Source organism: Dinoponera quadriceps, unplaced genomic scaffold (assembly GCF_001313825.1).
Source record: "Dinoponera quadriceps isolate SergipeBrazil2010 unplaced genomic scaffold, ASM131382v1 scaffold1069, whole genome shotgun sequence".
NCBI lineage: Eukaryota > Metazoa > Arthropoda > Insecta > Hymenoptera > Formicidae > Dinoponera > Dinoponera quadriceps.
The window spans coordinates 100,495-123,424 of record NW_014555200.1 but is presented as its reverse complement, the minus strand read 5'-3'; the positions used below and the strand labels follow the sequence as shown (position 1 = coordinate 123,424).

General features: G+C 38.5%; 2 protein-coding genes across 6 annotated transcripts; one reads left to right on the top strand and one right to left on the bottom strand.

Annotated features, from left to right (window-relative positions):
* The first annotated feature begins 1,365 nt into the window (after nt 1-1,365).
* Nucleotides 1,366-13,571, top strand: LOC106743520 (rab3 GTPase-activating protein non-catalytic subunit). Of its 3 annotated transcripts, none has more exons than XM_014617441.1 (19): nt 1,366-1,756; nt 1,833-1,943; nt 2,113-2,194; nt 2,264-2,381; nt 2,453-2,651; nt 3,022-3,349; nt 3,432-3,863; nt 3,974-4,347; nt 4,417-4,806; nt 4,868-5,068; nt 5,148-5,526; nt 5,626-5,720; nt 7,068-7,316; nt 8,981-9,154; nt 9,251-9,432; nt 9,950-10,171; nt 10,338-10,628; nt 11,839-11,991; nt 12,067-13,571. In XM_014617441.1, the coding sequence occupies exons 1-19, from the start codon at nt 1,672-1,674 to the stop codon at nt 12,217-12,219; spliced, it is 4,218 nt and encodes a 1,405-aa protein (XP_014472927.1). In that variant the 5' UTR covers nt 1,366-1,671; the 3' UTR covers nt 12,220-13,571. The 3 variants fall into 3 exon arrangements, with proteins under 3 accessions (XP_014472927.1, XP_014472926.1, XP_014472928.1); XM_014617440.1 differs by having other exon boundaries at nt 4,414-4,806; XM_014617442.1 differs by lacking the exons at nt 1,366-1,756; nt 1,833-1,943 and having other exon boundaries at nt 2,121-2,194; nt 2,308-2,381; nt 4,414-4,806.
* LOC106743521 (acylphosphatase-2) lies at nt 12,056-19,626 on the bottom strand. Of its 3 annotated transcripts, none has more exons than XM_014617445.1 (4): nt 19,109-19,401; nt 18,085-18,211; nt 13,783-13,920; nt 12,056-12,145 (listed from the first exon to the last, which is right to left on the bottom strand). In XM_014617445.1, the coding sequence occupies exons 1-3, from the start codon at nt 19,179-19,181 to the stop codon at nt 13,806-13,808; spliced, it is 315 nt and encodes a 104-aa protein (XP_014472931.1). In that variant the 5' UTR covers nt 19,182-19,401; the 3' UTR covers nt 12,056-12,145; nt 13,783-13,805. The 3 variants fall into 3 exon arrangements, with proteins under 3 accessions (XP_014472931.1, XP_014472932.1, XP_014472929.1); XM_014617446.1 differs by lacking the exon at nt 12,056-12,145 and adding an exon at nt 19,408-19,626 and having other exon boundaries at nt 13,522-13,920; nt 19,109-19,228; XM_014617443.1 differs by lacking the exon at nt 12,056-12,145 and having other exon boundaries at nt 13,522-13,920.
* Nucleotides 19,627-22,930: the final 3,304 nt, after the last annotated feature.

The following is a 22,930-nucleotide window of genomic DNA, read 5'->3' as shown; positions in this document are numbered from 1 at the left end:
GAGAGAGAGAGAGAAAATTGTAATATTTAAATGAAAAAGATCTTTTATCTTTCAATAAAAAGTTCGTCTGTCTAGTTTTTGAGTTGTACTATTTTTAAATAAACGATTCGTCTTATCTGTCGTTGAGTCGTACTACGATCTCGTTTTTTTCTTTTTTTTTTTTAATATAAAGAGTATACGAAAGTAGTGCGGAATTTAGAAACAAAGTCTATTCAATACAATTAATTTAAATATTATTTAATACTGAGGCGCAGAAAGTAAATTAAGTACGTTATATCGGGGTAATCGTATTAAATACTACGATTCTTCAATAAAGACGGTGGCGGTTCGTGACGAAAACTTTGGAACTAAGTGAAATTATTATCTCTAGTGGAGGATTCACGTAACATTTCAAATATGATAATGCGATGTCCAATAGAAGAGTTCGTTTTCTACAGTTCTCTAGCGACTTCGGGACAGTTCCACTTAACGCTCGCAACGACACGAGCGTTATGCTATCTTTATTTAACATCCAGCGAAAAACAAAGATGCAATTTCGTATCCCCCTTTATATTTCCGAAAAACAGTTTTTCCTGACATTGGATGTCAGATATCGGATATCAGGCATCAAATATCAAGAGTGATATTACTCAACTGTTGTACAACTTTTGTGTTTTCTGAACGTAGCCACTCATTGGCTACGTTCAGCGGAGAAAGCAACTTTGCACTGTTGTAAAATTCGTAAATCTGATTGGTGTATGCTCTTAATCGAATCTAAGAACATACACCAATCAGACTTGCGGATTTTACAACAGTTGCAAAGCTGCTTTCTCTGCTGAACGCAGCCATTCACAACTGCCTAGAATTTAACATTTCTTCGAAAAAAACCTTTCATTTTTCATCAGTCTCTGCTACGAATCGCCATTGTTTTTAATGAAAAATCAAGGTCATGGTATAATTCACGGCAAATTACTTTTGTTTGCAAGTAGTACGACTCAACAGCTGATCAAATATCCCTTTAATTTTCAAACAGCATGACTCAAGTTAAAAGACCATTTTATTATCAAATGACTCTCAAAAATCGGACGAATGTTTTATTCGTTAGTAGTACAATCGAACAGCGGACTAAATAACATTTTGTCTCTATTTATCAACGTGAAGCAAAAGTCTTTTTAACCTGGCGATAAATTATAATACTGAAAAATGAAGATACATGTATGACTGGTTTTGTGATAATTAGAATGAAGTATTGTATGCAATAATTAATCAAATTTGAAAATATTGAATAGATAATCGATCATTTAACAAAAAATAACTCGAATTCATCAGCAATATATCACACACACAGCCTGTTCTTTTTAGCTGCACTGCTGAACTAGTGCAATAAGTAAAGTCAGCGGTACACTTGTTTTCACGCTAGATTGCTTGCTGGATGGAAATACTGATTGGTGTATTACCATCCATTTTTGGAAATGCACCAACCAGTATTTCTATCCAGCAAGCAATCCAGCGCGAAAACAAGCATCGTGTGCCGCAGCGTTAAAGTGAGACAAAGCGTCTCATTCTAACTTATTGCAGCAGTTCAGCAATGAAGTTAAGAAGAACAGACCAAGTGTGATGAGTGGTAAATAAATGTCAAAAAATTAAGTCACTTTGGAAAAGGATATTCTCGAATGTGACAAATTAAGCGCGATGTCTTGTCAAATTAAAGGAATTGCGAACATACCGGACATAAGTAACATTAAGAAATTGCTCTATGGTGATGCCATTAGCAAGTGTAAGTTTTATTCAATAACAAAGTAAGATTGATGTAAATCGAGATCTATCCTAAACAGCTGTGCTTTACGTTTTAGTCGATTATGTGCCGAGCAATGAATTACCTCTGCAAGACTGTCATGTATCATTGTCATCAGTTGGAGATGTGCTTGTTATGGCATGGAATACAAAAATGATTATATTTGTTTGTAAGTACAAATGTCATCTTTCTGTTAATCATTCATTGTTGCCACATATATAAATATGTAAGCATTTTTTTATCGGTAAATATAGTTTGTGTCTTTTCTTGAATCAACGAGAAATTAAAAAATCACATAATTAGCAAGATATCCAATATACTTTAATATCTGTTAATAGCAAGATGGGATTCGCAAGAGTTAGACGATGTAAAAAATAAATTTCACATAACATGGCACGGAGAAGTAGTGAAAGAACAAAAGTGAGTGATACTTTTTCAAGACAAGATAAAATAATATATTTACGATTATAATCAAGTTGTATATTTTAGCGAATGGATAACATCAGTGATCTGCTTGCCTTTAATATCTTTAGGAAAGGCCAGTGGCCCGGATTGGACTTGTATAGCTGTTGGATATAACACAGGTTTTGTTAGATTCTACACCGAAGTAAGTGTATAATCTTTATTTTTGTTATTCCACTTTATTAATTCACCATATTAATTTATTTCTCATATTAGACAGGCGCAATGCTTTTGGGAGAACAGATTCACAATGAGTCAATTCTGGGAATAAAATGTCAGTCGTTCTGTTCGGTGAAACACGGAGATGCTGGCTATAGCGAAGAAATCTATATCTTTTACAACAGCGGTGTCTGCATATTGCAGGGATTTCCCTTATTCTCGACTTTACGTGCCTGTAGAAACCACTTAGCTAGAGGTATGTTACATTGGCCAAGATTTCACGAAAAAAAATAATTTTGTCACAGTCATAAGAAAAATCATCTAGATTGATAAATGGATAAGATGGATAAATGTCTGGCAAACACGTCACATGTGTGTTGTATCTAATCAATATAAGTGACAGAGACAGAATTTTTATCTGAACTATTTGTCTAATTTAGCAAGAAGATCTTTTTGTGGAGCCCATCCAGATTAAGGCCAATCACATTTCTTATTAAAAATCAGTAACAGAATTTTCTTGCACATATTGCTAGAATGTTGCTACCGTAAATTACATGTACCACAGACAATATGTCCAGCAGATAGAAAAAACATTTCCCTGAGTGTTCAGTCCGATAACTTTGTAGTCCAAGCGAAGTGCGACGATATGCCGCCGGTCACGAGTTTATCATACAAGAAATGGGCATTCAAGAGCCAAGACATCTCGAATGATTCGGAAGTAATCGGCACAACGTCGATAAATAGCTTCGATCATTTGATGACCGCTTCGATTTGCGGCGGATACAACGCAACGTACAGATCCAGCGCGCCGCAACACAATTTGGTCCTCGCTACGGGGAAACGGCCGTTCGTAGGATTCCATTACGCGCTCGAAGGCGGCAACGCGCCCGTCTTGTCGGACGTTGCCATTGCTATGGCCAGCAAACTGGCCAGCGCTATCGGCACGGCGGTACCGTACGTACCGATAAGTTTCTGTTTTCGATCTCTTCCCCAAAAATGAACGATCCAATTGATCAGGCTCGAAATTCCCCGCCAGATGGTTTCGCAGCAGCTCGAAGAATGCGACACCCGAGACGTTGAAGAGCAACGTTCACGATTCCGTGGAAACGATGGCTTGTCGGTTCGGCTTAAGCGACATCATGAGGGAGGGCGATTGCATCACCTGCAGTCCGAATAAGATGTTATCGGTTATATCGGACGCCATGGGCCGAGTGATACTCATCAATAACAGGAAGGGTATAGCTGTGAGAATGTGGAAAGGATATCGCGATGCTCAATGCGGCTGGATCGAGGTCAACGAAGAGAGAGATCGGGGGATCCACAAGAATATCAATAGACACGTGCAGAAAACCCCGTTGCGCACCACTCTGTTCCTCGTTATTTACGCCCCGAAAAAAGGTGTGATAGATATTTGGAGCATACAGCAGGGCCCGAAGATCACTACTTTTACTGCCAGTAAAAACGGACGGTAAACGATGGATTATTTTTGCTGCTTCACCTTTTTTTTTTTTCTTTTCGTTTCCCAATTTTTTTACACTTTTTTCCGCAAAGTCAATAATGCTCGATATGTGCACGTAGATTATTGTACATCAACTATGGTTTCCTGGGCATGAACGACAACGCTGCTGTTGTGTCTAAGAACAAAGCGCAATACTCGTGCGTGTTTATGGATCCGCTGGGCGGACTGAAAGAAATTTGCGTCCCATTTCATTTCGCGCTCAATAGCAAAAATGGAAAACGTGCGCGCGACATACATCTGCTTAGGAAACTGAGGACGTTCCTGCGAGAGGAGGAATTCGACGAGGAAAAATTGATTTCCGAGGTCACCAACACCTGTTTGGAGTTAAAGACCAATGAGATCAGGATACAGACAACGGAGGTATTGATGAACAGCAAACATATTTTGCCGAACGCTTTGCTTGCCGCAACGAACTGTTTCGTGGCGAAGTCGCGTGAGTATTGCTGCAATGTCGAAACGCAGTCGTACGAGCAAATTGTCTGATCGATTCAGTTTACAGAAGAGGAGGGAGAAGAGGAGGAAAAATTGGAACTTACTGCCAAGATGCTCTATCAATTAACGACGCAATTACAGCGAATGGTCACATTTTATAAATACGTTAAATCCCAACTCGACACCGCGCCCGAATACGACATGGTGACAGCCGGTGGTGCGCCGAACGCCAGAAGTTTGTCCTCGATACTGTTTACTTCAGAGCGGGAGATACACCGTATCATGAAATTGGCCAAGACGTTGAACAGCTTTGAGGACGCAAATGCTTCAACGGAAACTAAGGTCAAGTTTCAAGAGGACGGGAAGGCGTTTTTCGACTTTCTCTCGTGCTTCGAATTCGGCGCCTCGAGATTGATCGATCTACGGAAGGATTTGAAGGAGGAGAAGATACACGAGATCGGTACGTACTTAGTGATGCACGAGAGCTCGAAATTCGTTCTCATCGAATGTGTGCTTTTCAGCGCGCCTGATCTACCAAGGATGGATGTACTCTAACGATGTGAAAGAGAAATGGCAACAGGCTGCTAAAGACAGTAACATTCAGCCATTCATATTCATGCAATTGGCATTGATCTATTGGACGCGCAAGAGGGAAGTCGTGGTTTCTGAGGTGGAGCTGAAACGCTTCACGCAGCTTCTGCATGTCATCTGTTTGTTAACCGGTGAGTTCTCAATTGTCTTCTCGGGTGATCGTTCGTGATCACCGTGGTGCGTGAATTGAATCGAATTTGAACTCGACAGACGTGGAGGGAATATGTGTCGAGTACAACGAAGCCTCTTTGTGGTGGAGAAATGTGCGCGCAATCCTCACGGAATCTACGGAACCTTTCAATGCGCTCACCGCCGCACTGGCATGCAGGGCGAACGCCGTGATCATGGAAAGGTATAAGGAAAAGTTGCAATATCAGAAGTCTCTGGGAATTAGCGAGGACGAAGGGGAGGACGTTAAGAATGGGAATAATACGATGAAGATGGATGAAGTAGAAACGCATGACATTACGCCGGACGACGAGACGCACAGTTCAAACAGCGAATGGGAAAATGTTAGTAAAGACACTTGTCAATTTACACTGTTGATCGGCAATCTCGAAGACGTTACCGTTCTGAATGCTGTTGTTAGGTACGCATATATATAACGGAGTATAAATAATTAAACTATATATCAAGATTTCTTTTCTCTGTTTGGCGCACAGGAATAATAAATACATTGTTTTTTTAGCCAGCAGTTTTTACCAGACCAAACGACGCAATTCTTTACTCTACCCTTTACAAAATGCGACGTTTCATTGTCGTTGATCCTCTCCAAAGGCAAAGGTATGCATGAATTTTTTTCATTACGCGTTCGTATCGATTAACCAAGAAAGTTCGTATGACTTTGACGTCACAACTTTCTGGAACGAAAATTGGAAATAACTTCGCATACCATCGTTGACTGGTCACATTTTATTTGAAAAGCTATTTTGTCATGGTGTATCGTAAACTCGAAGCAAATTGGCCGGCCGTATTGTTGAGATTGATGAAGCAAAATTTGGCAAGAGAAAATACCACCGGGGACGTATTATTGACGGACAGTGGTTGTTTGGCGAATTCGAGAGAGATTCAAAAGAAGTATTTGTGTTTCGGACAGATCAACTGAGACATTGTTGAATGCGATAAAAGCAATGTTCTACCGGGATCCACGATTATTTCTGATTGTTGGAAAGCATATAATTGCTTAAATACGGAAGGATTTTAGTATCTGACTGTTAATCACTTTTATAATTTCGTAGATATAGAAGCAGAATATTAAGCGTATTTGTTGAGAAATCCGTTCTAACATCCCTCGTTATGGACGTCGCGAGTACCATATGGATATCTGCTATATTGCAGAATTTTATTTTAAACGAAAATATTCGGACCATACCCAGCGGTTTCATAAGATCTTTGAAATCATTGCGCTCGGTAACGAATTAAACCGCGATAACGAAGGAAACCGTGGTGAAAAATGATTCATGATAAAAGAATTAGCCAAATCAATTAAAAATGTTGTTGAAACATGTTAGTAAAGCAATATTTATGCTATGTAGCAAAATAGATGGCACTAATAACAATACTTGCGTGCTTTTATTTTTGTTCTGTTTTATCGTTATATTAATCTAATATAGGATTAATTAATAATTAATTAATACTTTTTTATTGTTTATGGCTGCATATCTTTGAAATACGATTAAAAAACTCAATGTACAATTTGAAGACTCGGTCTCCAATTTAAGCAAAAATTCAATGTTTATTTTTGTGAAAATTATTTTTTTTATATTATCAATAGTATTTATTGCTAATAAATAAATGTTCTAATCTTTTCAATACTTTGTTGCAATTTCAGTCTTAAATCTTAAGGGATACGATATTCTACGTACAATCATATATTAGAAAAAATAGTTAAAAACATAGATAGTTTACATGTTTTTCGGGCTCTCCCATTTGATTATCACTATTGGAATAACAACAAAGGTATTTATTAAGATTGCGGTAAAAGAATATCAAAATTCGGAAAAAGTCCTTATTCTACATAATTACCAAATATTCTTCTAGATCTCTCGTGGATCTAAAAGTATATTTCAATCACAAGCAATAATCACTTCGTTTCGACGAATGTAAACTGTATTGTTTCTCTTTGAATAGGCTCCGTGTCAGAATTGGTCGCGAAGTGGCTCAGTACAACGGGCATCGATCCGGCACGGTTGATCGACACAACCGACATCGAGTTCGATCAGCTGCAGTTATCAATGGATTCGTTGCAACTAAATGACGCGCTGGATGAGGCGTCCGCTATTGATGTACCTCAGCAAGAACAAACGAAACTTCTTTCGTTGTCTGTGGAGATCGGAGACGAAGCGAAAGTCGATTCGACCGCGGAAGCGTGCATTTTAGGCAAGTGATGTATCTTTCATTTATATAGGGAGTGTTCCAGAACCACCGTGTGTCCTAAACACGACAAATTCTTTGGGACAAGGCGAAAATTCAAATCCGAAAATGGTGAGGCTGCAATGATTTTTAAATTATTAGCGATTAAAATTGTTTATGACCGTACAGTTCACATTTTCCGCGCTCAATTATCATGATGGAAAAACAGATTAAAAAAAAAAATATATATATATATATATATTGGGTGTGGGAAAAGTTCGTGGCGTTATTTTAATAAAATTCAAGTGTTTTTCTTAGAGTATTAAAATCAATTTATTCAAACCAAATATGCTCCATTATTTTCAATAATATTTTGCCATTTTTGCAGAGCCATAATCCCATCGCGATAGAACTTCGGTGGTTTCTGGTCGAAAAACTGCCTCAAGTGATTTTCACAGGCCTCTTTTGAAGCCAGCTTTACACTATTAAGAGAGTTCTGCAGAGACCTAAACAAACGATAAGGTGCTATGTTATACGGTGGATGCATCAAAACTCTCTAGCGAAGCTCTCGCAATTTTTGCCGAGTCAGCAAAGATGTGTGTGGTCGAGCGTTGTTGTGATGGAAGACATCATTTCTATTGATCAATTCCGGCCGCTTCCTTTCAATTGCTTATTGTAATCTCTCCAATTGTTCACAGTAGAGTTCGGAATGAATTGTTCGACCGGGCGGTAACAGCTCATAGTGAACGATTCCCTTCCGATCCCATCATACACACATTACCACCTTCTTCGTCGTCAATCCAGGTTTTGCGATTGCTTATGCCTTCTCTTTTTCCTTTGTCCACGATTTTTTTCGATTGTCGTGCGTGACTCATTTTTCATCACCAGTTATCATTCTCTTCAGAAACGGCTCAATTTCATTCCGTTTCAGTAGCGTATCGGAAATGTTAATTCGGTCCATCATGCTCTTAACGCTCAACTCGTGGGAAACTCAAACATCGGGCTTCTTTTTGTATTCAGCTTTGTGTAAATGATTCAACACTATTTTGTGATCAATGCCTAGTTCCCTGGCAATCTCCACATTGCTCACACGCTCAACTTTTTCCATGATTTCATCGGACTTTTCGGTGATTGGTCGACCGAAACGAAGTTCATCTTTGACATCGAAATTTTCAGTACGAAAGCGAGCGAACCATTTCCGTGCTGCTGATTTTGATAGAGTATTTTCACCGTAAACAGCACAAATTTTTTCACAAGCGTTCTTGCTTTTATCGTAATGATAAGTGCGAATCTTTTCCTTATTTATCTCAAAATAAAATAACTTTTGATCCACTTTACCGATTTCAATCTTTTTCGGCTTAAAACAAAGGTTGAAATGTCACGCGTGTCTAGTGTTGTCGATGCGATTAGTAGTTACCGAGTGCTGAGCATGTAATGTCATCTAGTGCCAAACGCCACGAACTTTTTCCCACATCCCAATATAATATGTAAATTTTATTATTATTCAAGGTGTTCCAAATCATTCTCGGTTTTCGTATTGTGTGAGGTAGAACGAGTGAAACTGAGCAGAAAAGTCATGTGCCAAAATTCGCTATAGTTAGCGAGGAATTAATTATTTTGTCTGAGTTAATAATGAACCGAGCGAACCGAGAACGGTGCGTCTCATTATGCAAATTCTTTTATTTTTTCAGACAATATGGTTATGCTGAAACGGCACTTCCCGTACAGTTTAACGAGCAGCGTCTTACTGGCCAATCTGTGTTGGGAGTTCGCGATGTCGTGGAACAAAGATGTATCTCAATTAGAATCGCTAGCAGCTGCTTTGGCTGTTTTACGACAGATCCCCATGAAGCATATGAGACACGGTAGATGGCGTTTGCATTGTTGTTCTCCCGTTGCAGAATACAAATCTCGGACAGATGTTCCTACTTACGTGTAACACTCACGTTTACATTCGACAGGCGTTTGCTGTCTGCTATGGACGCTTCACATAAAGAAACGCATGGAGGCGGCGGCGAAGCTGATGAACAAACTCGGAAAACTACCCAAGGAAAGATTGTGCATGCAAGACATCGGCCTATCGGACATTCAAATGACAACGTTCCTACAACACTGCATCACTTTCCTGGATATATTTCTCGATGTTAGTATGTTGAAGGCGTATGTAGGAGACACGAGCAGCACGATAAGCGCAACACGAAATTACACTGCATCACGAAAATTGTTGTATTTTATAATTGGCCATAGGTTATGCAAGAAAGATCCAAACTGCATGGAGAGTACATTTTGAGAAAAATAAAATGAAAATTTGATGCGTGATTTAAAAAAATATAGATAGCAGTGAGAGGTTCTTTACAATTGTTTAAAAAATCAGGCATGGGACATTTTCTTTCCTGTAAGGATATTCATTGACAAGCTTGACTCTTAAAAAATAGATAAATAAAACGCAACTAATAAAAAATGGCACTAGTGGGAAGTTTTTTTTTATAGGTGCCCATGACTTGGGTCTTTTTGTTTTTTTTTTTCACAGAAAGACATATAAATTACCAGTTGGTAACGAGATTTTAAAAATAAATTTTGTATATTGAATATTTTTTTTTACGTAACTAAGGCCAATTATAACTTTCTCGTATAAATGGGTCGTTTTATCATTTGCGTAGGCTGAGATACTCGAACGGGGAGACAGCGCGACGATCAAATCGGAGGAATTGTGGGAGGGGCACCCCGGTGGACCGCAACCGTTCGCCACATTGGCCATCTCTCAGACGCCAGCTTGGTACGACTTGGTTTTGTTACATGTGCAAGTGGCTAACGTCTTGTACATGATAGCGTGTCTCAATCTGAAGATGCTGAAATCATTGAATAACCTGTTTGAATCCGTGGTAAGTAATTGGATTGGTCAAGCTAGAGGGACTTTTTCGATTTCTCGAGTGACATTGGAAGCTATTCGGATGATGATGACGGTTGCTCGACAATTTCTCAAAATAAGTTCACCCATCACCAGTCGCTTGTACGTTTACATACGAACACATAGCTTGTTGTTCTCAGGTGCAGCCCTATTTCTTTCAAGATATCACGGACAAAGCGATGCTTACCTGGTACCGGGACGATAAGAGGGATAATACGCGCACGGAATTTTTATGTAAAGTAATCACAGCGTCGATGGAATTCATCCATCGAGAGACCAGCGACGGTACGACGGTTAGCTCCACGCAAGCTATCTCATGGATGGGCAAGTGTCAGACTTTGGCGTCCATCTGGAAGATTAACAACGACGAATTGAGAATACATCAGGTCTGTCAGTTGTACGTAAACGGCTTCGATCGTCTGGCGGAAGAGGTAGGTGTGATAATGCGAATCGTTTATTATTGCCTGTATATATACATACGAATGTGCCGTATAATTACAACGATATTTAAATGTACCGATGCGGTATATACAGGATGATTTAGAACAGCTGCTTCTTTTTTAAAAAAATATATGGCTGACTGGATTGTGAGGCTTTTCTTCTCCCACAACTTTGTCTAAAGCTTAGTTTTTGAATTATAAAAAGAAATTGTTTATGTTCGTTGCGCGGGTTCGGTACAGAAAGAAGGCAAAGTTACGTGGGACATTGTGATCAATTGATCGCTGTAGAATATAGATTACATATTATATATATATATATATATAATTTTTTTCCGTTAAAAGCAAACCAGCTAGTCAACTTTTTAAAAATAATATTCAATAATATCCAATTAAAAAAACAGGTGCGCTGCTCCTGACACTCATTGCCTATTTTTTTTAGATTCGTTCGTAAATATTTCGAATAAATTTTGATTTGAGGTGGACAAACAAGAATTATGGTTTGGCAAACGCGGACAAATTGTAGACAAACGATTTCACTACATAATTTCAAAAAAACACAGGTGTGTTCATGACAACACAGTGTGTCATTGCCTGTTTTTCTGACAAGCTTGATAAAACAGCTTAAAAATAAAATCGCAATTCTTCACTTTATGAACATTATGTCAGAGTCATTGTTACTTTCTATTCTCTCATTGAATCTTTTGTTTTATCTTTAGAGAAGCTAGCTATTAAATATGATTTCTTGCGGTCGAGTTTTTTTTTTAAAGGTTCAGTAAGTAAGAAAAAAAAACAACAGATTTTTTCTTAGAAATGAGAAAAAGTAAGATGTTTTTAGAATAAATGAGTAAAATTGAGGAAAGTGAGTCGCTCCCATGCATGATCAATGTATCAGATACCCGGAAACCAACTGGACTTTTCCACACATGACACAATGACAACGTTGTTAGAGTAGCTGCTAAGTTTGAACATTCTTTTCTATTGTATTATAGAGAATATCTGAACAAAAGAGACCCTTAGCATACTCGCCTACCTCCTGCACCCGACCTATATAATAAGCAAATCATTTCCTTTTATAACTCAGAAACTAAGTTTCGGATAAAGTTTAGGAAGACAAATCCGTCGGAAATATAACTTTTTAAGGACAAGCGGTTATTCCGAAACACCCTGTACATCTACTCATGATATGTACACATACAATCAGATAATGACGGCGGTAAGCGACGTCGAACGCTTGGCTGCGGATCTGCTGCCCGTAGCTGGAAGAAGAATGATGGCGTATCTCTCGAGAACACCTAATCTCCTGGAAGAGGTCTCACGAATAAGTCCGGCGCTCACGAGATATCTGGAGAGCCTGGTGAGTCCCAACGTCAATTTCGTCACACATTCGTCGGGGTGTTTCTCGCCTCTCTGACTGTAGAATTCTTTCCAGAACATGCCCGGGGTGATCTTTACGAATTGCTCGAACGATGACACCGTGGAACTGATTCGCCGGGTGTCGGTGCATTTACCTAAAACTCACTGTGATTATCATCTCGCGGAGTTGATGTTAGACGCGACGTTCATTTATCAGGGCAACCGCTAGATTCTCGACTCTGTCACGTATCCTATGACAATGTATGAGGATTCCGTGAAGCTGCGCGACATGTATATAGTGTTACAACGAAATGACATTGCTGGAGTAATTCTGCGATTTTGAGGTAACGTGTCTCCTAATGAAAAAAGACGCACTACCTACGTTCTTGTGCATGGTAATGCGAAAGTCAGTGAGAATGAAACTACAAGCTCGTGAGCGGCTTAATTACACGCCGCGAGCGACAATCCTGGCACAGCGTTTCTCGCTTCTTATCCCGGTATTCACGGTTAGATTTTATGTTTAAAGTCGTCTTAGGTTCATCTTCAGATGCTGCGTAGCCAATAGGCTTGTTCTTAGCTGAACTAGTGTTACACTGAAACTTCACTCCTTTCCCCTTCAATGCTAGGTATTATACATTTGTCTCGTTCTAAAGATAAAATAGTAGTCTAATCGGCTAAAACAAACAAACCTAATGGAATGAAACGTCTGAAGATAAACTTAAAACAGTCTTGTGGTCGTTCAACAATAGCGTCAAGTATGCAGTAAGACGTAAGCTTATAGTAATTGACCAACTGGATTCTTACCCCTTGTCCGCAATCTTGCTTGAAAACGTGAGCAGTAATCAAATTGACCAACTACGGTAGTTTGTTAGAAGAATAACGATCGTTAGCCAATTTGCTTACTGTTTATGTTTCAAAACAAGATTGTGGACAAGGGATTAGTTCAGATCTACAACAGATGTAGTAAGCTTTAAGCCGGAAGAAATTAACCAATTGTAATCGAATTATAGGAAAATAATCAATTGTGATTGGCCAATTTCTTACGGCTTAAAGCTTATTACACCTGTTGTAGATTCGGGCGTATGGTTCAAAAATAATCGATTATGGTTGGTCAATTAGCTTACTACTTATGTCTTACATGCAGACTTTATGCTATTATAGAACGGTCTTTAAATATAAGATCTTACTATGAATATCGTCCATAGCACCCGGGCTCAAGGGAACCGAATGTGTGTGTGTGTGTGTGCGTGCGTGTGTTCGTGTGTGTTTGTGTTGTGTTTTATCCTCCGTTGATGCTGTTGTATCACAGAACGAAGCAATCGTTCTCATTTTAAGGTACAAAGTGTGATTTATCAAATGTTTTTCGCAAGAATCGTCGCGTGTTTCTCGATTTTCCAAGGATATCCATAAGGCATTGTTAAGCTCGCGAACTCGGTGATGTAAGAAGAATATTCCGATTATATCATTATGTGTCTGTAATCAAATATAACGTTTCTTTTCCGGACGTGTTGTGTACGATAGAGTGGCGGTCTTTAGCTTATAAATAATTTATTAAAAATACGTTAAATATATATTACATTACTGCTTCGTGTCTTAAGTCACATGCGGAAACCAACGATATATTAATGCGAAACAAGATACACTGAGAGAGAGAGAGAGAGAGAGAGAGAAAATGCATCCGAGCGAAATCATGGTAATCGTTCTCTCGATTGTATTACGGAATCTCGAGCTCTCTCAGTGTAGGGGAAGAATTATCGCGCGCGTTAGAGCTGAGCTAACGAAGTAAACGTACACTCAACTATGCGATGTATACCCTCAGAAGCGGATCGCGAAGCCTTGATACTGCTGCTTCGTGACAGTTTCCCAGTTCGTGAACTCGCAATGATGTATCTCGCTACCCGGACTCCCCACCGAGGTTAACCACTGTGCCCTGGAAATGAGACATTCGTCGCGCGATTAGACACCTCGGAGAGGCGATCGGGTTGTCTCGCTGGACAAAGTGTCGATCGGTCAACCGTGAGAGATACAGCGAAAGCAACGAAGAGGATGATTCTATCGCGAGCAGAGCTGCTAGATCGTGGGATTTCTGGATCATAATTCTCACGCGATGGAAGACTTACGTCACGCTATGTGAATATAAAGCCACACGATGTTTATTCTTACGCCGGAATGCTTGCGTGCTAGAAACATTGCGTTCTGATTGGCGTATTTCTCAAAATCACGTGAATCACGATCGAAAAATCCCATGATCTAACAGCTCTGATCGCGATCACGCGTCGTTTTCAAGAAACGCGCTTTTTCTTTCTCCCTTATGTCCCGTTTCCATGAGGTGTGAATCACAAACGTGAGTTACATAAGCTAGTTACGGGGCTAGAGATGGGCGACACAACCCGAATATATCGATATGTCGTATCGATATGTATCGTGGATGAAAATATCGATATACAAAATGTGTCTTGTGCCGATATTATCAATATCGATACTTGAATTGCATAAAAATATTGGATTAAAAGCAGGATTAGGAAAGTTACCATTGAAAAATAACATCGTAACGATCATTGAAAAACTAACGGTAATAGCACGTAAATAAATAACGCGTTACTTTTTACAAGCAACTATGATTAAAAGTACCTATGCTGTATACGTTATATAAATATAACAGTGTGAATGGTATGTATTTATAATAATGATTAAATAATTGCTCTAAATTACTTTCTAAGTAAAAAAGAAAAATTTTAAATAAAATTTTATTTGTAAACTAAATTATATGTGTTATTTTGTACATACTTATGAGAGATGTACAATAATAATTTATAATTGCTCTCTATAAACGCCAATCTCGGGTCGTACCTTATTCTGAAAAAGTGAATTGTTAACGAAATGTATGCGAAACGTCGGAAACAAATCCATGAGAGACGCGACGCTAATTCGGAATGCCAAATCAAATATTTATAAATGCCAATCGCTGAGATCACGGGATTATAGAAATGATAACTGATTTTAGGTCATCAACTTACTTCGTTCCTCAGTCATTATCTTAACTGCTTTACAAAATAGCCTCTCGGAAGGAACTAAAGTCACACAATTAATAACTTCATTGCTAAAATTTTTAGATGAGTCATCAGGAGACAGTCGAATCGAAAAAATAACCGCCACCACGGACGGCCGGCATAGGCCGATCGATATTTAAGGAACGTGTATTTCAAATGGCAAAACATCGATATGAAATATCGTTTCGCCCATCTCTACGGGACGGTCGGGGATGAGAGCACGATTTCAAGTTTAAGAAGGTCATACAACGCGAACGTTTGTCGTGCTGCCAATTGCACGTTGACATCGTTACTCGCGTCGCGAGTTACCAAACAACACCGTGTTTATGTGTGCGTTCTGTGTATGAACGGTGTGCTTCGCACCGCTCCGAAATTATAATTAGCGGCTAATCGGGCCGCGTTTCGGATATTTTTACGCCAAGATATCGTCTCCTCGTGATCGATCGGTTATTCCTCCAAGGTGAACCGTCTCTCTCCGAGCATGCCGACGATTCGCGAGAGGAAGCGGTCGCTCATTACCGCACCACGACGATCCGTTTACCTTCTTCGTTCGCGCAAACGAATTTTCCGCATCTCCTTTCAGCGGCCTTCCCTCTTTCAAGGGCAAAAGCGTTCTATTTCGTCGTGCGCGTTTATAAAGCGCTCTCTCTCTCTCGTGGCATCTTAAAATCTGCCGGCCTCTCTATTTCAGAACCCGCGAGAACGGTCGTTCACTGAGAGAAACGACGACGTCCCTACGTCACGATGAATGCCGATGAAACACGCGATGCGTTCAATTTGACGCCTTTTAAGCCCAACATCGACGAGCCCGGCTCTCCGCGCGCGGCGTTTCCTCCACCGGAGGAAACAGATGATACGCCGCCACTGCGCGTCATTACTTCGTTAAAATCAGTTTTAGCCGAGGCCGCGCGTGGCCCTGAGGAGCCGAGAAGAAGACGGACGCCGCATATATAAACTAATGACTTTAATGTGTGCGCGCTATTTGGAATCCACGCCACGTGTCGAGAAGTGCGGACGGCAATTCGCACGATGAACGGACAAAACGAATTTCTTAAAGATGTCTTCAGAAGGGCGTTCAGAAGACGTTTTGTGTATTTCTTTTTAGACATTCTTAGGACGGGTTTCGGGAATTTGTACTGTCTGGGCCTCGACTGATCCCTGCTTGACAAAAGCAGATGAAAGATCCATGCAAGAAATTCACATGGAATCCCATGGTTATCCCTTTAGCCGGAAACTAAGGTCCTACATAGAGAAAAAGATTTCTTTAGATTTAATCATATTGCTTCAATTGAGACAAATTTGTCTTTTGCAATGGAGCAAACAAACGAATGTTTGATTCAATAAATAGAATTATCCGGTTTCTCAAATAATAAATATCTCTTTACGTCGAATAACATATTTCTTTTGTACTTTCATGCAAACATTACAATGATTGTCACAAGCAATAAATTTTTTGAAAAAACACTATATAGAAACTATATAGAAAGATATTACAATTCTTTGTTTCAGTGGAACAATATTTAATATATAATAAAATAAATTTTTTTTTATCGAAAACAAAACATAATATTTATTTTTTCCTCTAAATAATATAATATTTTTTTTCTATCAAACGAAATAGTTTAGAAACAACATTCTCATTCAAATAAAATAATATTTGACATTAAATCATATTATTTATATTAAATAAACCCAAGTCAAGTAAATATTATATACTAAATCCAAAGAAACATTTTCCTCTTTTTTTCTCTGTAAATTGTTACCTAACAATTCATATGGATTTCAACATGAATTTTCACGCACCATGTGGATTCTTACATGAATTTTTAATATCTTCTATAGATTCATATAAATTCCCTTGAATTTCCATGGAAATGCAGAGATTTTCAACAGGGATCGTTTGAAGAGAGAAACACACCTTTTATCAGGATTGGAAAAATCGCTTTTTGTTAATAACTTCCTGTCGTTCTCTTCTTACTGATAAAATAGCTCTTTGCTGCGTTATCGCGTCGCTCGTTAAAAAAAAAAAATAACTCATTACTATTATCGTCATTTGAGAAGTAACAGAAGTCGTTACAATTCCCGCTACCCTTTTCATCGAGTTTCGAAGATTTCTTTACCAATATTTGATATTCAATTATATTATTTATATTAAACAAAACCTCAAGTCAAACACGTGTACTAAATCGAAAGAAATTTTTTTCTCTATATATACAAATATTCTACATGTGCAAAGTAACGATTATTTTCGTATTCATTACCAGAATAAAGATGATATAACTGCGTTATTGTTGGAGACTGGTGGAGAAAAAATGGCGCTGTTACCAAGCCATTACTGAAAGATAGCATTTGTAGTGGTAACGGCGTCGCTTTCCAATCCTGCTTTTAACTTATCATTTACTTACTACGGGATCTCACTGTCGATTTTACGCCGTGCTCATTGCAAGAATGCGGTTCGTCGCGGCGAATTTTCGCGGATTTTCTCGCTTCGCCGATACAGTTGAGCTCTGTCACGCGTGATACACGTGTAAACAGTTAGCTAGCTATTGACAAGTTTTATTATTAGACAACGCATACATTTCGGCATATGTTGCTTAATCACTATTACCTAATGAAGCTTTCAGCTTTCGGCGATTACCAAAGTCTTCTTCTCCGAGATCGATAAAGTCAAGCTAGTCGTGCTAATTAAAACCACGAGACGTACACACAACGTATTTTACATACATATCTCGGGGAGAATAAACCAACTCCGGCATTCTCACTTACAGGAATCCTGGTTGATTGTTTGTAAAATTGATAAACGTTGATTTGGACATTCTTCGCGAGTTCGATCGTTTCAATTGAAATTCTTTCGACGATTCTTCGACGACACCGCAGTATAAATTGATCTAGTCAACGTGTACCATCTCGAAATGAAAATCGAAGAGGTGGACATTGGCTCTTTTCTTCCGAGGTATATATCTACTTTGGGTTATTTTCGATCGACTGTGTGTTAAAAGATTCATTGACAGTCGTCGACGTCTTGACGACTCAGTAAGACTCACATCTGATCGACGAGCGCCCGAGGTCCTTGCATTTTCCCGAGGATCGTGCCGGTTTTACTGTTTTTCACCCAACCGCAAATCCCCAGTTGTAGGCATATATCTCTCACATATTTCGGGAAGTACACACCTGCAAGTTCGTGAAAGATTTTAAAACGCGCGAAATAATGATTATATATAATTATATAAAATTATATATGAATTTCGCTCATATATGTGATTACATATATAACCAAATGTGATCGTATATATGTCTGTACGAAAAAAAATGACATTTAATTAAATGTCGATATCACGTGTTGTCAGGAACACAAATAGCCAGAAGCATTTATTTCGATTGGATTTGCATATAATTTGTAAATAAGAGTATTTTTTTCGTTGTGGACATATATGATTATCATACATAGGCAAATTTCATATATGATCTTTTTTCTCGAGATGGCTCTCTTCATCTACGTGCAATGAAGAGACTTTTAAGTACACGAGATTTTTTAGTGTGAAGACAGACTATTATCTGTCATTTATGCTAATTTAATAACGTTAATGTACTGAAAACTGCAGATTTATAAGTGCGACGATGTTTTGACAACGCATCAGTCGATATACAAAAATGGCGCGAAAATGAAGACACACGCACGCACATTATTCATATTTATTTTTCTATATTTATTTATTATTATTATTTTATTTTTGTTAATATTCTAAAAACATTTTTATAATATGCCAAGAATATTATATGAAATGGACATATATCATCGATAGAACATTCCTATAATATTAAAAATATTACATTCTAAGAATATTATGAGAATATTATCTTAATATTTAATAATATTCATATAATATTATATATCTAGGAATATCATGCACCTATGTAATATATATAAAATATACATAGAAAAAAGGAATAGAGCATGTTGCGTTAGACATAGTCGCGCGACGAACCCGACGAGGAAAAGCGAGAGGAGGAGAGATAAATTCGGGTCTGTCTCGATACGTTCGATCGGTAATACTCGACGGTACTCACCCTGCACCTTTCCGAAAACCTCGAACTCAACCGACATCAGGGGTTCCCGGCGAAGGGGATCATCCGTCGCCATCCCGCTCGAGCTTGAACGAGGAACTTCGTGCTCGCCTGACGAGTCAGCTGACAATCGGAAAAGAGTGTCAGGCGACAAACAGGATGCACATCAGACGAGGAGTCCGATCACGGTGCTCGCTCTCTCTCTCGCGAACGCTCGATCGTCGTCGCCGCGGCCGCCGTGCTCGTCGACGTGCCGCTCGTCACTTTCGCTTTACAGCGATAAGACTTTCGTCGCAACTCACCTAGCTGACTGACTTCTCGTTGCACGGCGTCGTCGCCTCCTCAAATAGATCACCCCACCACGTTGATTCGATCGTGATCGATCGATCGACGCGACCGGCCCACCACCGCTTCGGCAGATCGACGAGGATCCTCACTCGAAGATCTCCCAGTTGGATGATTCGTACATGGCGCTAAGCACGCGACGAAAATCTGATATATCTTTATATTTCGTGATGTTCACGCGACTTACGAGATAAGAATCTTTCCGGAGTAATTTTGCGTGTATTTTTAGTATTGGCGCCAGGCGATGGAGCGATATAGAGGATATCTGAATTGCCAAACCTGCGGAAGCAGATTTTGCGCAGTGTCTGTCAAATAAATTTTTGCCGGCGATTTACTAATGGAGATACAATAGATCCGTTAACAGAGAGTTCCGACGATGGCGGATTAGGATTTATTGTTCTGCAATTCCTTAATAAGTAAAATATTAGTTTAAAGCGATCATAGACGTAGAAGTTTACCGGCAAGTCTGTCCCGTGGACAATTCTTGTCTCGAAAATTGCCCATACATGTAAGTATCGGCCTGTAATAAATATTTTAAGCCTTAAGCCTTAAGAAACTGACTAATGGCGGTCGAATGTGAAAAGAATAATTAACTGTGATTAGCTAATTTCTTGGGCTTAAAATACTTATTGTAGACCGGGACTAAAGGCTTGTTTGCCCGCCGCGATTTGAAGTTTTCTATAATTATATATATTTTTAATAATTCTTTTTAATAATTCTATATATATTTCGTATATATATTTAATAATTATGTATATAATATCCAGTAAGCAAGAAATCAATCTTTTGAAATATTGATTTTATGTGGATTTTATAAACATTTGTACATAATTTGTACATAATATATTCAAGCTCTTACTTGGCAATTTAATATTCCTAAATATTAATATCCTAGTATAGAAATATTATTTTTAATATTTAGGTCAAATATTGTTAACAACGTTGTATACAACATTAAGAATTACATATTTAAAAACGTTATATGTTATAAAATCAATGTTATTGTAATAACTTTGTGTAAATGATTTCTTGCTTATAGTGAATATATACATATATTTCCATCTATATAAAGATATATATATATATATATATATATATATATATANTTATTTTAATAGATTAATATATGAATATTTTTTTAAATTATTACAACTTCGTTAAAATGGTAATGATAGAAATATAAGGCCATGAGGAATGAGCACGGATATCTTAGTGCTAGATTTAATATTAATATTATTGTGCAGGAAGATAAAAATGTCCATATATATTGTATTGCGAAACGAATTTTTCGATCAAACGAAACGTGGCAACAGTCTTTAACGTGAAGGAATATTTTTTTTAGTATGCAGTATTCCTGTAAGCAAGAAACACTAAATAAATCTTTGATTGAAACATTGATTTTATTTATATGGATTTTATAAATATTTCGACATAATATTTTGTAAATATTTTTAAACTGTTACTTGATAACATAGTATTCCTAGATATCAAAATCAAAGCGTAGAAATATTATTTCTAACGTTTGAGTCAAATATTATTAACAGTGACGTTGTATGTAACAATACATATTTGAAAACTACATGTTATAAAATATAATTATAATAATGTTATGTTAATGATTTCTTGCTTACTAGGATAAATATATTTAAATGGTGCCGGAACGACAGATCCTGCTCGGTCTTTGCTGTCCATGTTAACTCTCTGCTGCTGCTCTGTTAACAGACCCTGTTGTATTTCTGCTAGTGAACTACCGACAAAATTTACAGCAGACACTGCGCGAAATCTGCTTCTGCGGGTTTGGCTGTCCGGGATGAGATACATTACAGGTTCCCACCCGGTTTCAGTGCGCTGCCAAGATATTAGCTAGCATCGCTAACATTTTGCTTATTGGACGCCTGTATATCGGCAACGGAACTACAAAATACGATGTCGTTAGCGATCATCACGATGATATCGAGGCGTAAACAGACCAGGAAGAAGAACGAAGAAATCGCCGACGACCGTTCCGCTCGCGATACGGAAAACGGTTCCTCTTCCGTCCTGTCGCTTGTTGTGCGCTTGAGAGAGTTCGCTGTGGAAACATTAAATGTCGGCCAGGGGGGCAAGCATTTATCGTCGAACTAAGCACTTCCCATCGTCGTGCCCGCTGCCCATTGTCCCGTCATTACCTCGAATAATTAGTCATTAGTACTCCGGTGATACAGTAATTGGCCCGCACAAGAGCAAAAAGTACGGAGGTGTACAGGATACGGGGGGAGGGAAGATTACATTCTATTCATGACGGTCTTGTTCCAATTTATTACCATCGTCGTCCAAGGTCTCGTCCGATGCTAATCGTTCGATAACGTGGCCGTACGGTGGATGATCGTCGTGCGGAAATTTGTACCAACAGAGTATCGGTCGGACGTTCGTTTCGCGACGTAACGAATCAAAGACGACTTCGAACATGACTCGAAGATTGATAAGTAAACGACGAATCGATTCTCACTTTCACGTTCCGTATATGGAATTACCCGGGACAGTGCCGACTTGTACGGAAAAAGAAAAGAAATCTACTATAGTTCTTCAAATGTATACCAGTGATTTTTTCGTGTTCTTACAGTTTTTTTCCGTACGAGGACGATTCTGCCGACGGGAAGAGAGATCGAGATCNGGGTAATCTGCCCCCCCCCCCCCCTCCCTATTTTTTTGTGTTTCCTTCCTTTCGAACGAGATCAGACTCGAATCAAAAGTAGTGGAAGTCCCGAAAGTAACAGAATGAAAAACCCGAAATTTTTTTTAATATTCTCGCGGATTCTTTCGGTTTATTTCAACCAGAGGTGGAAAAATTCGTTTAGAAAAATTCACGTACGTTCGGTTAAAATCCAACACATTTGTCTCTTTCCGTAACGAAGGTAATTTCGTGTATTTAACTGAAGTTAAATGAACATTTATTATATTACATTGAATAATATTATATTACGCATTTGTTCACAATGTATTTAGTTATAATTCTTTGAAGGTAATATGTTATTGCTTATCATATGACATATTAACTTCACTTAACTTAGTTAAGTTCACTTAACTTAGTTAAGCGCACGCAATTATCTTCTTTACGAATAGAAATGTGGCAGGTTTCAACTAAGTCTAGCGTTTTCTTTCGATGACATTCGAATTTCGAAGATTCGAAGCTGCGGCGTTCATTAATCGAATTTCGAAAATCCCGAAGCATTGGAATTATAAGATTTTTAATAATCTGAATTGTACTTTTCGAAGCTTCGAAACTTCGAAGGTTACGGCCTTTGAAAACGAACTCTCGAAACTTCGCCTTACCAAAATTTGAAAGTCCGAATTTTTCTTTGAAGCTTCGAATCTTTCCGAAGCTTCAAAATGATCGAAGATTGACAGCTTCAGTTTTAGTCGAATACACGTGAACTTTTCTAAACGAATTCTTCTATCCTTGAGAAAGAAACCGACAATATCCGTGGAAGAATGAAGTAA